This window comes from Hoplias malabaricus, chromosome 1 (genome assembly GCF_029633855.1).
Source record: "Hoplias malabaricus isolate fHopMal1 chromosome 1, fHopMal1.hap1, whole genome shotgun sequence".
Lineage (NCBI taxonomy): Eukaryota > Metazoa > Chordata > Actinopteri > Characiformes > Erythrinidae > Hoplias > Hoplias malabaricus.
The window spans coordinates 69,449,725-69,463,725 of record NC_089800.1 but is presented as its reverse complement, the minus strand read 5'-3'; the positions used below and the strand labels follow the sequence as shown (position 1 = coordinate 69,463,725).

General features: G+C 40.7%; 1 protein-coding gene across 3 annotated transcripts; it reads left to right on the top strand.

The window, feature by feature from the left end:
• The first annotated feature begins 128 nt into the window (after nt 1-128).
• Nucleotides 129-13,568, top strand: jade1 (jade family PHD finger 1). Of its 3 annotated transcripts, none has more exons than XM_066672125.1 (11): nt 129-336; nt 2,800-2,874; nt 4,173-4,240; nt 4,641-4,798; nt 5,563-5,753; nt 5,880-6,091; nt 6,430-6,597; nt 6,798-6,914; nt 7,422-7,931; nt 8,877-8,994; nt 10,001-13,568. In XM_066672125.1, exons 2-11 carry the CDS (start codon nt 2,826-2,828, stop codon nt 10,921-10,923), a joined length of 2,514 nt encoding a protein of 837 aa, XP_066528222.1. In that variant the 5' UTR covers nt 129-336; nt 2,800-2,825; the 3' UTR covers nt 10,924-13,568. The 3 variants fall into 3 exon arrangements, with proteins under 3 accessions (XP_066528222.1, XP_066528240.1, XP_066528232.1); XM_066672143.1 differs by lacking the exon at nt 10,001-13,568 and adding an exon at nt 9,823-9,985; XM_066672135.1 differs by lacking the exon at nt 129-336 and adding an exon at nt 1,821-1,879.
• Nucleotides 13,569-14,001: the final 433 nt, after the last annotated feature.

Genomic DNA, 14,001 nt, shown 5'->3' with positions numbered 1-14,001 from the left:
AAAAAAGGAATAATTATGTTGCGTTTCGTATATTTATAATTATTAATATATTTTCCAAAAAAAAAAACGATTTAGTTACTGGCGCCCTCTTGTGGCAGCGTAAACGTTAATGCAGCCAACAACGCCACAACACATGCGTACGTAACTTGTGTGTGTGTTTTTGGAGTGTGTATGAGAGTGTGTGCGTGTGTTTTGAGAGTGTGCTCGGGGTGGGGAGGCGACGGTCTTCCGCCGTGCCGCCCGAACTCAAACTGTGAGGAGCCGCAGCGCTGTTGGTTTTAAAGCCGCAGAGAGAAGAGCAGCGCCGGAGCTCCAGCAGCGCCACGGCCGGAGGAGGTAACGATATCGAACCGCGCTTCAGCTCGTCATTCCCGCTGTTTACTGTGGACGCGGCCTGCTCGCCTCTATATTATCTTAATTTTCTCTATATACCATTTGCAGTTTAGCGTTTTTTGAAGCCGAACCGAGACGGGCCATGGGCTGGAAACGCAGTACGTCATTAAAATGGCGCCAAAAGATTAAGTTCAGGGGGGTAGGGGAGTAAATAAATAAATAAATACATAAATAAACAAATAATATATAGGTGCTGTGGAGAAATGTGCGTTATGATCTTCCCCATGTTATCAAATGCACTCTCTCACTCAGTAATGCATGTTTTGAGGGATAATACTTGAAATTGCATTCTTATTCGCAGCTTCTTTCTCGAATTTTCCGGTCCACCTTAAATGGTGCAGCAGTTGAATTCTGGGGCTGCACCATTTAAGGTGGAGCGGGAAATTCCAGTATGAACCTGACGAAGAAGGCAATTTAGCATTCCATATTCTTGCACGATTCGACAGGAACTTTTCTGACGTTCGCGGCACTCACATAAACATTGTCTGGCCTGCATACGTAGCGTTTGTGTGTAAGTGAATTAACTGCTAGTTTGATTTTTAATGTTGTGGCTCTTCCAAACACATTAACCTCACTCTGTACACAGCGGCTGTTTTATATACCGAAACCGCGCTGTAGAATATTAACGCTGTTAATTACATTCGCCCACTTCACTTTTAAGACAGGTTGTTTACCAGAAAACAGTAGGCGACTTCATCGACAGTTCGGTTTGAGATTAGGTGGAACTTGCTCCCCAGAAGCTGGTCAGAACTACAGCTCTGTTATAAATCAGCTCAGAGCTTTGTTACGAATGCTATAAAACACATTTATATATCGGAAAAACATTAGAATTTTAATTTTGCACAGGCACAGTAACAGCCTGCTCTGCCGTGTCGAAGGGGGCGTGGCTATATAGAGAAACTCAATTGGCCCCTTGCTGCCTACACCCTACTCCCTACGTAGTTCACCGCGAAGGAGTTAAAATACTGCCGCCAGTAGACAAACACCGCAAATTATGGCTAACAAATAGCGGTTAGACATTCAGTCACTAGTGTTCAGTTCCGTACTGGACCAGTAGCGCCGTTTTGGTCCAGGAGTTGCTTTCGCATCACCTACTTGGTGCACTACGCAGGGAGCAGAGAACCGTTTGAGATTGAACCTGAGAGAGCGTGTTTCTGTTTTTAGTAATTATCTCTCTCTCCTTTTTATGTAACACGTACTTTCTGTAGAAAGTCTCTTGGGTTTTCGATTTGTTTCTTTAATTTTTAGCTTCTAATGTATTATAGAGTTTTAATTTATGCACATATTTATCTTGAGTGAATTGATTAATATAAATATGTCTTCAGTGTGAAAATACACGGCGGAGTTTATAAGTATTTTCCCATGTTTTGAATAGCTTAGTTTTTTGTTGTTTAGATTTGTTTACTTAAGTGACGACGGACTCATCGTCACAGTGATGCTTTTAACATCATTCGGATGCCTTCAAAAGATCACAGTAAACCAAGATGTAGGCAGTAAATTTCCTGAAACATTAATGACTTACTCTAACATATGCATACTAACATGGTGGTGAGATAGTGTTTGTGTTGTCCTGGTAGGAGAGTCTAAGACACAGCAGTGCTGCTTGAGTTTGTAGACACTGTGTCTATTCATTTTCACACGTTCCTCGTTGGTCTACCTTGTAGATGTAAAGTCATAGACAGCAGCTCATCTGTTGCTGCATGTTTTGTGTTGCTTGTCCTCCATCAGTGGACACAGGACACTGTTATCCGTATATTTTTGGTTGGTGGACTATTCCTAGTCCAGCAGTGAGACAGAAACTCTAGTTGCTCTGCTGTGCCTGATTCACTTGTACCAGCACAACCATATCAGTGTCACTGTAGCACTGACAATGGTTCACCACCAAAATCATAACTGCTCATATAAACAGGGTGAAAGTGTGCAAACAACGTATGCAGAGCAACAAGTGGAATACACTCTGTAATTGTAGAACTACAAAGTGCTTATGTATGGTCAGTGGAGGTCATAAAATTTTGTTTGATTTGTGTGTGTTTGAGTTAGAGCATGTCAATATTGTCCTGGATACACCTACAGTATGGCATAATAAATCACATTTTAATAACAAATCTGCATATTAGCCCTTATGTAAGTATATATTGATTGAATGGTTGGCAAAGGCATTTCTAAATCTAGTTATGATCCATTGACTGATTTTATCAGCTCATGTCCTGTTTTGTCCAGTATGGCCCATCATAGCAGATGTGAAACGGGCAGCTGTCTGATTTTCTTGTACCTCTTCATGTTAATATCACTAGGCTCTACTGAGAGCAGCTTGATTGGAGTCAAACGCCCGGTGTGGCCATTAGCTAATGTCCGAGACCATCTGTGCAGTGTGTTTTGGTTTAAAATGAAAACTGCTGTGTGCAGATTGCTGAGGCGTTGGGGAGCTGACCATGAAGCGAAACCGAGTGCCCAGCACCAGCGAGGAGTCTGATAATGGAAGTAAGTACTTTTTCAGGCTTTTCTTTTGTCTTTCTTTTTCCGTTTGTCCTAAGGCTCAGTGTTTCTTTCATTTTTGTCTACTGTATCTTTGCCCTAATGATCCAAAACAGTGCAGCTCAGATACAGTTGTAGACCCAGTATCATAGCAGACCTGTATAGACACAAGATTCATTCACATGCTGTAGTTAAAATAGTCGGAAATGGAAGTAAATGGAAGTAGACCTTGTGTGTGATATATTTATATTGTTACATGTGAGCATGCTAATAATTTCAACACTTTTTAAAAAAAAAAAACGTTTTTCATATTTTGGACTCATTTATAACACTCATCCCTGGTGGTGGGGAACCCCCTGCACATTTTGGTGTCTACTCCTCTCCCAACGCACATGATCCAATTAATCAGCTAATTAACATAACCCTTCTAAGCTAAAGTGGATTTGTTTGACCAGGAAAACGCCCACCTGCAAAACAGGGCTGAAAAGCAATACCCTCATGAACTTATCTAAAACGTTTTTCAACGCCCTAGTTGTATATTCAGCACAGTCTCAAGGTATGTGTATACAGGAAACAAACACACAGGTGGGGCAGCAGATTCAGGAAGTGCTTTTTGTAGATTTGGAGAGGTTATTTCAGGTCAAGGTCCCTGTGGTTAGGAGAAATGTTCATGAGGTAGGTTTGAGGTAGAGACCGCACTTATGTCAAACTTTAGTACTGAATCAGCATTATTAGAACACAATTTACACTGAATCTTTTCCTGCAAACTTACAATTAGGATTGCTGTTTGCACATGAGCCTTAGGTCACCCTGTCCAATGGACAGTGTGGGCTAAAGGGGTATAAAGGTCACGAGCATTGGATTTGCAGCGGAATATTCTCTGGACTGGATCATATCTATATTTTTCATCTCAATGATCCCAATATTTTTGGGATGTGGAGTGGCTTTTGTGATCCAGATAATCTCACTTCAGCCCTTCACCTCCCTAATTGTACTGGAAACTTGTAGGAAGATCAGTTGTGCTTTTGGACATATAGTGTTCATGTGTTCTTGCATCTACTGGGAGTTTTTAAATAAGAAACAGCTCATTTGTTTGAAGCTTTCCCTTTTAAACATGCTAAGGATGATGAAAGGTATGAAAGATTTTACCTGAAAAGTGATGTATTCTACTGGGTTTAATTAAGTTTTACTTTAGTAATTTTAGCTATACTTAGGGTGATCATTAAAACTGCTTTTGCAGTCATCTCATTGGTCGAGTGGGATTTATTTGGCGTTCTCTCTGTCTCTCTTATTCTGTTGTCTAGGTAACTGCACATCGTGGTCTCAGATGTCGAGCTCTCAAAGGAGACGGGATGGGAAGAGGCCCTCTGAGGTACCACCCCTTGCACACTCTCAGCCAATCAGAAAATTTTACACTAAATCTATTTACTTTACTTTATTTACAATTTATTTACACTTATAATTAATCAATCTATTTTATTTATTTTATTATTAATATTTAAATGTATTTAACAGACACATGTATTTAGAGTGAGTTATAAAACTTGTTACAGTTACAAAACAAACCTCATATCTCAGAAACAAGAAAAAGAAAGAAGTTCTTAAAATATTATGTATCTACAATTACCGCTGTTTCATTTTCATGTCATTTTGGTACAATTTTTATTAGTCTAAATATCATGAGTGGCCAAAAATATGTCCACGTATTTACATATTTCACTGTGTGAGTGTTCATTTTGGGCAGGTGTAACTTTGCTCTCTCCCTCCCCCAGGTGTTCAGGACAGATCTTATCACGGCGATGAAGCTTCATGACTCATACCAGCTGAATCCCGAGGATTATTATGTTCTTTCAGACCCCTGGAGGCAGGAGTGGGAGAAGGGGGTACAGGTGCCTGTGAGCCCACACTCCATTCCCAAACCCACAGTCCGGTATGCCAACCAACATGAAAGCAAAAAAAAAAAAAAAAAAGTGATTGTAAATTACACCACATAACCATTTTATTCATCTTTAGTGTCTAAAAAAACCTTTAGGTGACCAGTGAATTTTAAGACACCTAGTTCCTTGAATGTGTCATTCTGTACTAAAGCTTTTTTTTTTCTACCTCTCAATAATAAAATATATGACTGTCTGTGTGAGGGAGTGGGCACTCTGACATTGATTTCAGCAACTACAAAGCACTTTTCAAATTGGGGAAAAAAAAGTTTATTGATGTTTAAATACAGGTGTCACGGTGGTGCAGCAGGTAGTGTCACAGTCACACAGCTTCTGGGGTCCTGGAGGTTGTAGGTTGGAGCCCAATTCCAGGTGACTGTCTGTGAAGAGTTTGGTGTGTTCTACCCGTGGGTTTCCTCTGGGTGTTCCGGTTTCCTCCCACGGTCCAAAAACACACATTGGTAGGTGGATTGGCGACTCAAAAGTGTCCGTAGTTGTAAGTGGGGAAGTGTGTGTCACCCTGCGAAGGACTGGCGCCCCCTCCAGGGTGTGTTCCTACCTTGCGCCCAGTGATTCCAGGTAGCCTTCTGACTTATCCCCTTGAACAGGATAAGCGGTTTCAGACAATGAATGTTTCGATTATGAGTGAATGGCTGTATTTTACAGGACAGCGTAATGGATGTCATAGCCAAAATTAGATTAAACATTTACATTGGCAAAAATTGACAACAAGAAAACATTTTTCCCCCCCTTCTTGTAGTGTGGTGGCAGAGAAATCCTCTGCCTTGTTGTTCAGCAGACCAAAGAAGCTTATTCGCTCATGGGGTGCTGAGGCCTCTGCGCTGGGGTATGTGGGTATTGGAGCACTTTCTGAGGGAATGTGTCGTTATGACCTGAACGAAGAAGACGTGGCTTGGCTGGAATTGGCCAACAAAGAGTTCAGTGCCATGGGTGAGTGAGCTTTAACTGGAAATCCTGCCATGTAATTTGTGCATTTTCTACCATTCAAAGGTATGGAATTGTGTCACAACACAGCTATGCTAAAGGTCAGGTGTGTGGGCGGGTTTGCGTTCTCAGGTATGCAGCTGCTGGACGAGAACACCATGGAGAGGGTCATGGAGGAGTTTGAGCGCAGTTGCTACGACAACATGAATCACGCCATGGAGACAGAGGAGGGGCTGGGTATTGAGTATGACGAGGATGTGGTCTGCGATGTCTGTCAGTCACCTGATGGCGAGGATGGCAACGAGATGGTGTTCTGTGACAAGTGCAATATATGTGTCCATCAGGTGAGAGAGAGAGCTTTTGTCTATTGAATGTAACTCTCAGTAGCTTTTGGCAAGTAGTTATTAACCTGGCAACAGCAACTATTTTGTGTAATATGGACAGATAGAGGCAAAACTTAAGAACTGACCAGCAAATTGTGACAAAAGAAATAAATAGAACTGAGCATATACATTTTGACTCATCACAAATTTCTTGTTAAAAATGTCATTAACAGTTACATTATTTTTCAAAGAATTCTATGCAGATAAACCTCTGATTAATACAGTACCTACTTAATTACTTATTTATGCATGCTTTATACCATATATTTGTTTTTTTGTTTCATGCATTCCTCCTGCAGGCATGTTACGGTATCCTCAAGGTTCCTGATGGCAGCTGGCTGTGTCGGACATGTGCACTGGGCATCTCTCCTAAATGCCAACTATGCCCAAAAAAAGGTGGTGCCATGAAACCCACCCGCAGCGGCAGCAAATGGGTCCATGTGAGCTGTGCCCTGTGGATACCAGAGGTAACGGCGCAACACATGTAACCATAACACAGTACACTGATGCATACCATCACAATACATGCTGGCGTAATATGATATAATAAACATAAACATGAAACCTGTTAGATTGCAGTGTCAGCTGATCACAGTATAGACAAAACATGATACAATATAATACATAGTGTCAAAGACATGTTACTGATGTCTTTCTCTTTACTCAGGTGAGCATAGGTAACCCAGAGAAAATGGAGCCCATCACAAGTGTGTCTCAGATCCCCAATAACAGATGGGCTCTGATCTGCTGTCTGTGTAAAGAGAAGACCGGAGCCTGCATACAGGTAATACTCAAGATTCAGACTGGCACCCGAACACAGACTGCCCTAAGGTTCTTTTTTTCACTTTCTATTTCTGTCATCAAAGGGAGCAAGTTTAATTTGTGTTACTGCAGAGGGCCCACATTAAATATGCTGTAACTTTATCCAGTTATAAGAGTTGCATAGCGTATGGTCATCCGTTTTTAGGAGTGTGGACATGAAACAAAGATGTTAGCTGTCAGCACTTCTGTGGTTGTAGAAAGCTGTAATGCAGTCAAGTTGCATATTATCGTGTCAGGGTCTACGGTTTTGTTTTTCTTCTAATTTTTTAAAAAAAATTTGTTGTCATACTTTTTTCCTATAAACATATAATAGTTCAGCCCTGTATTTATAACCATAATATTTTTTTCTGTATATCTTATTTTAACATAATCCTTTCCTCATCTCTGTACCCTCCTGTTCTCTACTCTTCTCAGTTCTCATCTTATATTTCCTACTAATTCCTCCTCTGTTTCTTCTCTTTTCGTACAGTGTTCTGCTAAAAGTTGCCGCATTGCGTTCCACGTGACCTGTGGCCTGCAGTTTGGTCTGAAGATGAACACCATCCTAACAGATGATGACGAGGTCAAGTTCAAATCCTTCTGTCCCATGCACTCAGGCATGGACTGGCAAGAAGGCTACGGAGGAGAGAAGGAGGATGGAGGAGGGACTGTGGGTAGGGGGAGGGGGGCAGGGAAAGAAGCGGTTTTTAATGCTGACCCTCGTGGGACACACCTCAGTGAGCGAAAGCTTCGTGTCCAGCAGCTGGAGGATGAGTTCTACCGCTTTGTTTCCCCTGATGAAATTGCTAAGCACCTGCGTTTGCCTTTGGAAATGGTGGACTTCCTCTACCAGTTCTGGAAGCTGAAGCGGAAGGTGAACTTTAACCAGCCGCTCATCACGCCCAAGAGAGAGGAAGAGGAAAGCTTGGCTAGACGGGAACAAGAGGTGCTGCTCCGCAGGCTCCGCCTTTTCACGCATCTGCGGCAGGACCTTGAAAGGGTAGGTACCTCACAAGCCATGCCATCAGTCACACGCTCCTCTTAAGGGGTGCAGTCTGTCTCAAAGTAGGTGGAAACGAGGAGAGTTGAGGGCATATAGACAATAGAACCTCCAGTTTCTGTCATGCCCTACAAGAGAATGATGAGTTTTTTAAAAACTCAAACAGTGTAGTGGAGAAAGCAGGAGCTTTTTTAATAATTTATTTAAGTAATTAAGTTAGAAAAGTAAGATTATTGAAGAAATTAACAGTTTGAGACATGCCTAATGAATTTAGGCAGGCAGTTAAATATGCTAATTGGTGTAAAGGAGGATCCATTATTTTTAACACATTTCAGCATTTCAGACACAAGACAAACCTTGGCAGTTAAACCCCCCCCCCCCAGCCCATCTGTAAAGCTAAGAGAAAATGGTTATGCACTGTCCACTTCATTAAAATCTCATGACTTCTGAGATTCAACTAATGAAATGGAAACTGATGTCTTTATGGGGTCCACTTTTAGCCATCTGTTCATGCAGTTTCTCTAAACTTCGATTCCTAGTACTTTATTATCTTTTGACTCACATCATTTCTGGACTTGTATGTAGAATTGTTGTATACAAATTGTAGTTTTATTTTCAGAATATGGGTTGGAATTTCAAGTATGAATGAGTGATTTCCTGAGTCTTGTAACGCACTTGCAACCCAGAATTAATTCTTCAAAGTGAAACAAGTGTTTGAGAACAAGTGGAATTAATATGAAGCAAGGCTGGATTTCGGAAGCTTTGCTATGAAACTTGATAGTTGTCAGTAGCCCAGGTTCAGCACCAGACCTTATCTTTTAATTTTGATTTTTTTTTTAATACTTTGGAAATACTTGACTGCTGCATGTAATTGTGGCATAATATACCACAAACATTTAAAATGAATGAAAATCATTTAAATGGTATTTGTCTGTGCGGACACAGGTGCGGAACTTGACCTATATGGTGACCCGCCGGGAGAAAATTAAGCGCTCTGTGTGTCGAGTGCAGGAGCAGATATTTCATCACCACATCAGACTGCTGGAGCAGGGAAGACTCTCTGGTAAGGCCCCTTCTGCACAAACGCACATATTACAACCCTAATTCATCAAAGTGACATGCAACTTATTCATCGCCTGATTGATGAAACTTTTGTTGAACATGAAAACGTGGACTGGAGATTTGAACGCAGAGGATGAGTCAGCTTCAGTGTGTGAAATCAAGTCCCAAAGGACCAGGCCTAATTTACATATTATTTACATAAACATGCCCTAATTCTTGTGGATGTTTTGGTAGAGAGCCAAAAAAAAGTTGGAATTAAGAGGCTTGTGAGAAAATGCCTGTGCTTGTAGGTGGAGCTTGAGGTTGAGAACTGAATGCAGTGCTCCCCCCGCTGACCAGTCTTTATATTGTTAACATTACAACTACTAGAATATTTAAAGTAAATATGAGGTTTTAAATTGATGTTAGAAAGATGGGATTATTTTTAAAAATTAATATTTTGGTGTTAATAGTAAAAATTGTAGTGAAAGCAAAGTGTAATGTTTTTAATAGAGTAGCATTTGTTTACTGTACATCAATGTACATGTAAAACAAAACACAAAAAACATTCACTTTTGTTCTGGAATGCCATGCACACAATTTTTGAAAATTTATATAAATTTTTATATTTTCTCTTATTATAGTCATTACAGAAGTTGACTTTTTTAAAAAACAATCAAATGTACATGAGCTTGTGACAGATGGGAGATTGATTAGTAGACAGATACGCCTGAGATGAAATTGATGAATATTAAAATCATCTGTGAAATTAGTGTGCAGTGACTTTACAGTCAGATTTGACTTTGATGAACAAGGGAAAATATGAAATAATACTGTTACCTGTGTGCAGTGCATCAACCGAGGGAGTGAGGTGGGGCATCTTGCCTACTCCAAGAGCAAGGCCAGCTGTTTTCTGTAGGACTCCTGGCTTCTGAAAGCTTGAGGATTGAACTCATTAATTATTTATTTTCCTATCTATGCAACAGCCTTCGTGCTTATTTATTTACCTGTCTGCCTTTGCATTGCAGGTATATCTTCGACCAGGCGATTAGAGGAGGCTATGTTCTACTTCCGGGCAGCATCTACATCCCCACAGCCCCTAAGAGGTCATGCAGCTCAGAACAGTGCCACTGAACACTCCCAGAGAAAAGGCCTCCTGTGTCATGGAGGCACCAAACAAGGTCACTGTGAGACTGAGGATGCAGCAGACGTTTCGTTCCTGGGGAAGCTGTCCAACCCAGAGGGGGTCCTGGATACTGGCGGTACCGGAAGAATGCAAGGGATCAAAACAACAGACTCTGCTACAGCTATGTATTCTGAGAGCAGAGGGAGACATGCTGAAAACACAAGAAGTGAAATGGAGCGCCCTCTGGAGGAGCGGAGGAGGAAGCGGAAGAGTATGGAGTGGGTTCAGCTGCCGGTGAGAGAGAAACAGAAGTCAGGGCCAAAGGTCATAGAGGAAACATACACTGTGGATCATAGCAGCGTGATGGAAGGAGTGGAGGAGGTTGAAGGCAAGGAAACAGGAGCTAAAAGTTTTCCTGTTACAGTGCAGTCCAGGTATAATGGTTCTCTGCGGAGGACGAGTTCTAGTCAGGGAAAGCTGTTGGCCAATGGTACGTCAGCACAGCACATTAAAAACTGGGGAAGCTTCCGGATTCCCAAACGAAGCGATAGGACATCAGGAGGAGAACCTGAGGAACTGGAGGGGCGGGACCTCACCAATTCTCCTCCTATCAGCTCTCTAGATGCAAGTCCTGCCCCCACCACATCTCCGCCAATCAGAACTCGGTTAAGGACGGGTGCGGAGAACCGCAGTTTCACCACCGAGACGGAGCAGAGCCAATCAGAGCAGAAGAAGAGATGCCATGCCCAGCGGCTTCGGAGTCATGATCCAATCACACAGCGCTATGGGTCGGAGGTTTTACGACGTGGTGTTCTCGCATCATAAGGAAAAAAAATGTCTACGTAATATGTACCAAGAAAACTATGTGAAGTTATGTGTCAACTTTAAAAATATTTTTCTTGTGTAATCCAAAAAAAAAAAGAGCAGCACTTGGAGGAGCCACATGTACGATTTCTTTTACACATTTACATTGTATTAAATGATCTTTGTAAGATCTTCATATATCAGTGGAAATTATCAAATTCAACAGTAAACCTTTTCCTTATCAGCACATTTTCTCAAAGGCATCAAAACTAGCCAAGTCTGGCATCACAGTTCTGACCACACAAGCCAAACAGAGCCAAAAACTCCAGGCTTTTGTTGTGAATAAGCTAATAAAAAAATCGCTACACACGTTATCTGATAACCTAATATCAACAGCATGATAGACTTGACCCGGTTTAATCTTACATGTGGCTCTTTCTAAGATTCTGTTAATGGACAGATATTTATTTTTCTATTTCGTACCTTTCTTGATGCTGCTTCTCGTTTTGTGCTTTGTTTACTTTCCTGAGCTTTTTTTCTTTTGCTTTTACCCCGTTTCTCCTCTTGTCGTCTGCTACAGCTCATATTGCATACGACAAGGTCTCAAAGGCTGACAGATAAGCTTCTAATCAAAGGCATTTCAACTAGTCTGGATGAATTTAATTAGCTTAGTTTCTGTTATATAAAAAAAATCATCACAAACATATACATATATAAATATATACCAATTTTTTTCAGATGTATTGGTCTTGGAAATATGTGAACTTATTTGTTGGAATGAAGCGATGAATTTCACTGACTTGTACAATCGTAACTAGCACTTAGCACAATGGTTTCCAGTCTCAGTGTTGGGGCCCCTGTGCATTATCGTTTTTTTTTTTTGTTTTGTTTTTTTTTATTTTTTTTTTTTTCTCTTCTCTCCTCCAACTCATTGGATTTGTAAATTAATGCTTTGGGAACCACTGATTTTGTAAAACATTGACTATGTTAATAACATTATGGATAGAAACATGTGGCCTGCCATAGTTGGCTCTGAGTAGTTAGGAGTGGTCACAAATGATTTGTTTAATAAAAAAAAGGGGGGGGGGGTTGCTGGGCTAGATTGACTAATTCAACAATCTATCCATGAAAGTATATTTATGGGTTTTTATTTATTTCCTCAATGGTTTGTAAACCTAAAGAAACCATGGCACTCTACTGTCGTCATGGCATCTTTCTCTCCTCAGGTAATTCTTTATTTTTTTAAAAAAATTTTTTCCCCTCCTTTTTTCTTTTAGTCCTCCCTCTCCCACTAAACACCAGCTAAGCCCAGTTTCAGACTAAACGTTACACTGATGGTGTAATCTGGTTGGCGAATAGGCCAAAGTATTTTTTTTTCTCCTTTGAGGAAAAAATGTTCTTATATCCACTTGACTTTGGAGGTTGGCATATCATGTTTTGGCCTAATATTAAATGTAGTAAAAATGCATTTATTTTGCTTCTAAATATTCAGAAAGGACGTTTAAGGCTTTTGTTCACAGCAGCCTGGCTGATAAGAACTGGCCAGTTCTCTAAAACCACTGTAACTTTATTAAGTATCTGAGGGCCTTCCTAATGGATAAATTCAGCTTCTTTGGGCTTCACCCATTATTTACAAATATGCTTACTGCCAAGCATGGCCTAGAGCCACTCTGCTTTAAGATGTGGAACTATGTCCCAGAACTAATCAGTTAACATCAGTACCTGTCTTCACTAATTCTCTTCTGGCTCTGTCAGTTGAATCCTCGCAGTGACATTCTGACACATATTGCAAAGCCTTCCCGGAAGAGTAGAGGCTGGCACTGCAGCCAATGGGGACAACCGCCCTAATAATGCCCTTTAATTTCAGAATATAGAAATGTCCTAAAAATGAACTGAACAAAATGTGGTCTACACCTTTACACTGACCTTGGAACTACAGTGTGTTTGGGGATGCCAGGTCTAGACTGGATCTAGACGAATCCTCTTAAGTGCTGTCACCTAAAAACTGATCCCAAATCAGCACTTCTGCTGTGAGTTTGTCTTACAGCTAAAGACAGATGCATTTGTACTTGATTGTCAATATGTGATTGGATTACACCCAAAGAGCCTTTCCAGCTAAAAGTAATAAATTGAAGATAATATATTTTGCACATCGAAAGATGCAAAACACAGCCTGCCTATTTTTAGCATCCCATCCGCAGCAAGCTGAAGAATTCATGTTTAGTTTCGTGACCTCCATTTACCATGGACCCATGTTGCACTAAGATAAAAGAATAAGGAAAAAAAACTTGTATTGTGTACCACAAATGATTGAAATGGTCATGCATTTTGAGAATGATTTCTCTTGAGCTTGAAAGAACTTTAAGCTTCGCTACTTGTCAAAGTTGCCTTTGGTCAGTAAAAAAAATTTTTTTAGAATGTTTGCACTTGGATGTTTTCTTTATTTGTAAGTATTTTTTATGTTGTTTAGGCTAAATGCGAGCAGACTTCGGTGTGGTCCGAGTCAATCTTGTGCCTGTGTGGCTTCGTTTAACATGTTGCACTAGAATAGAGCAAGGCAGCGCGGCTTGACTATGTTCTCTAAAAGTTATTTTTCACATACAAAGAGACCTTTTATATGAACAAGTGCTGCTGTATTTTTTTGTTATGCATCTATTTTGTGAATAAACCCTTTGAAATTTGAACTGAGTGGCTTATGTTTAATCTTTAATACTGCTTTTGTCCAGAAGAGGGAGCTCCAAGTCAGAAACAATGAGGCCATGAACCCATCGCTAGGCTTGAAGATGTGATACAACACTGAAGTAATACTATTTTTAGTGCAGTCCAGTGTCCAGAGAAAGCAGGGTAGAGCTAAATTTGAGTTTGAATCGCAGACTGAGAGGGCATTAACTAGCATTTTGATTGTAGATGTCAAGTGTGGGGGGATGCAGTGCAGTGAAATGTGGAGCAGAAACAAACATTATTCAAATTAATCTGGCCAATCAGAAAGCAGCTGGTATTTGACAGACGTATCCAAAATGCAATGTGTCAAACACTCTGCTTCAAAATGGACGTAGCAGGACATGATTTTAATTGGATGACCCAGGGAATGCCTCTATT

What these genes read in the sequence shown, in the direction of transcription:
- jade1 (XM_066672125.1), top strand. Translation starts at nt 2,826, where the DNA reads ATGAAGCGAAACCGAGTGCCCAGCACCAGCGAGGAGTCTGATAATGGA. An exon ending in CAAAGAGTTCAGTGCCATGG is followed by an intron (nt 5,754 to 5,879) that starts GTGAGTGAGCTT and finishes TTGCGTTCTCAG; the next exon opens with GTATGCAGCTGCTGGACGAG. An exon ending in GTGCCCTGTGGATACCAGAG is followed by an intron (nt 6,598 to 6,797) that starts GTAACGGCGCAA and finishes CTCTTTACTCAG; the next exon opens with GTGAGCATAGGTAACCCAGA.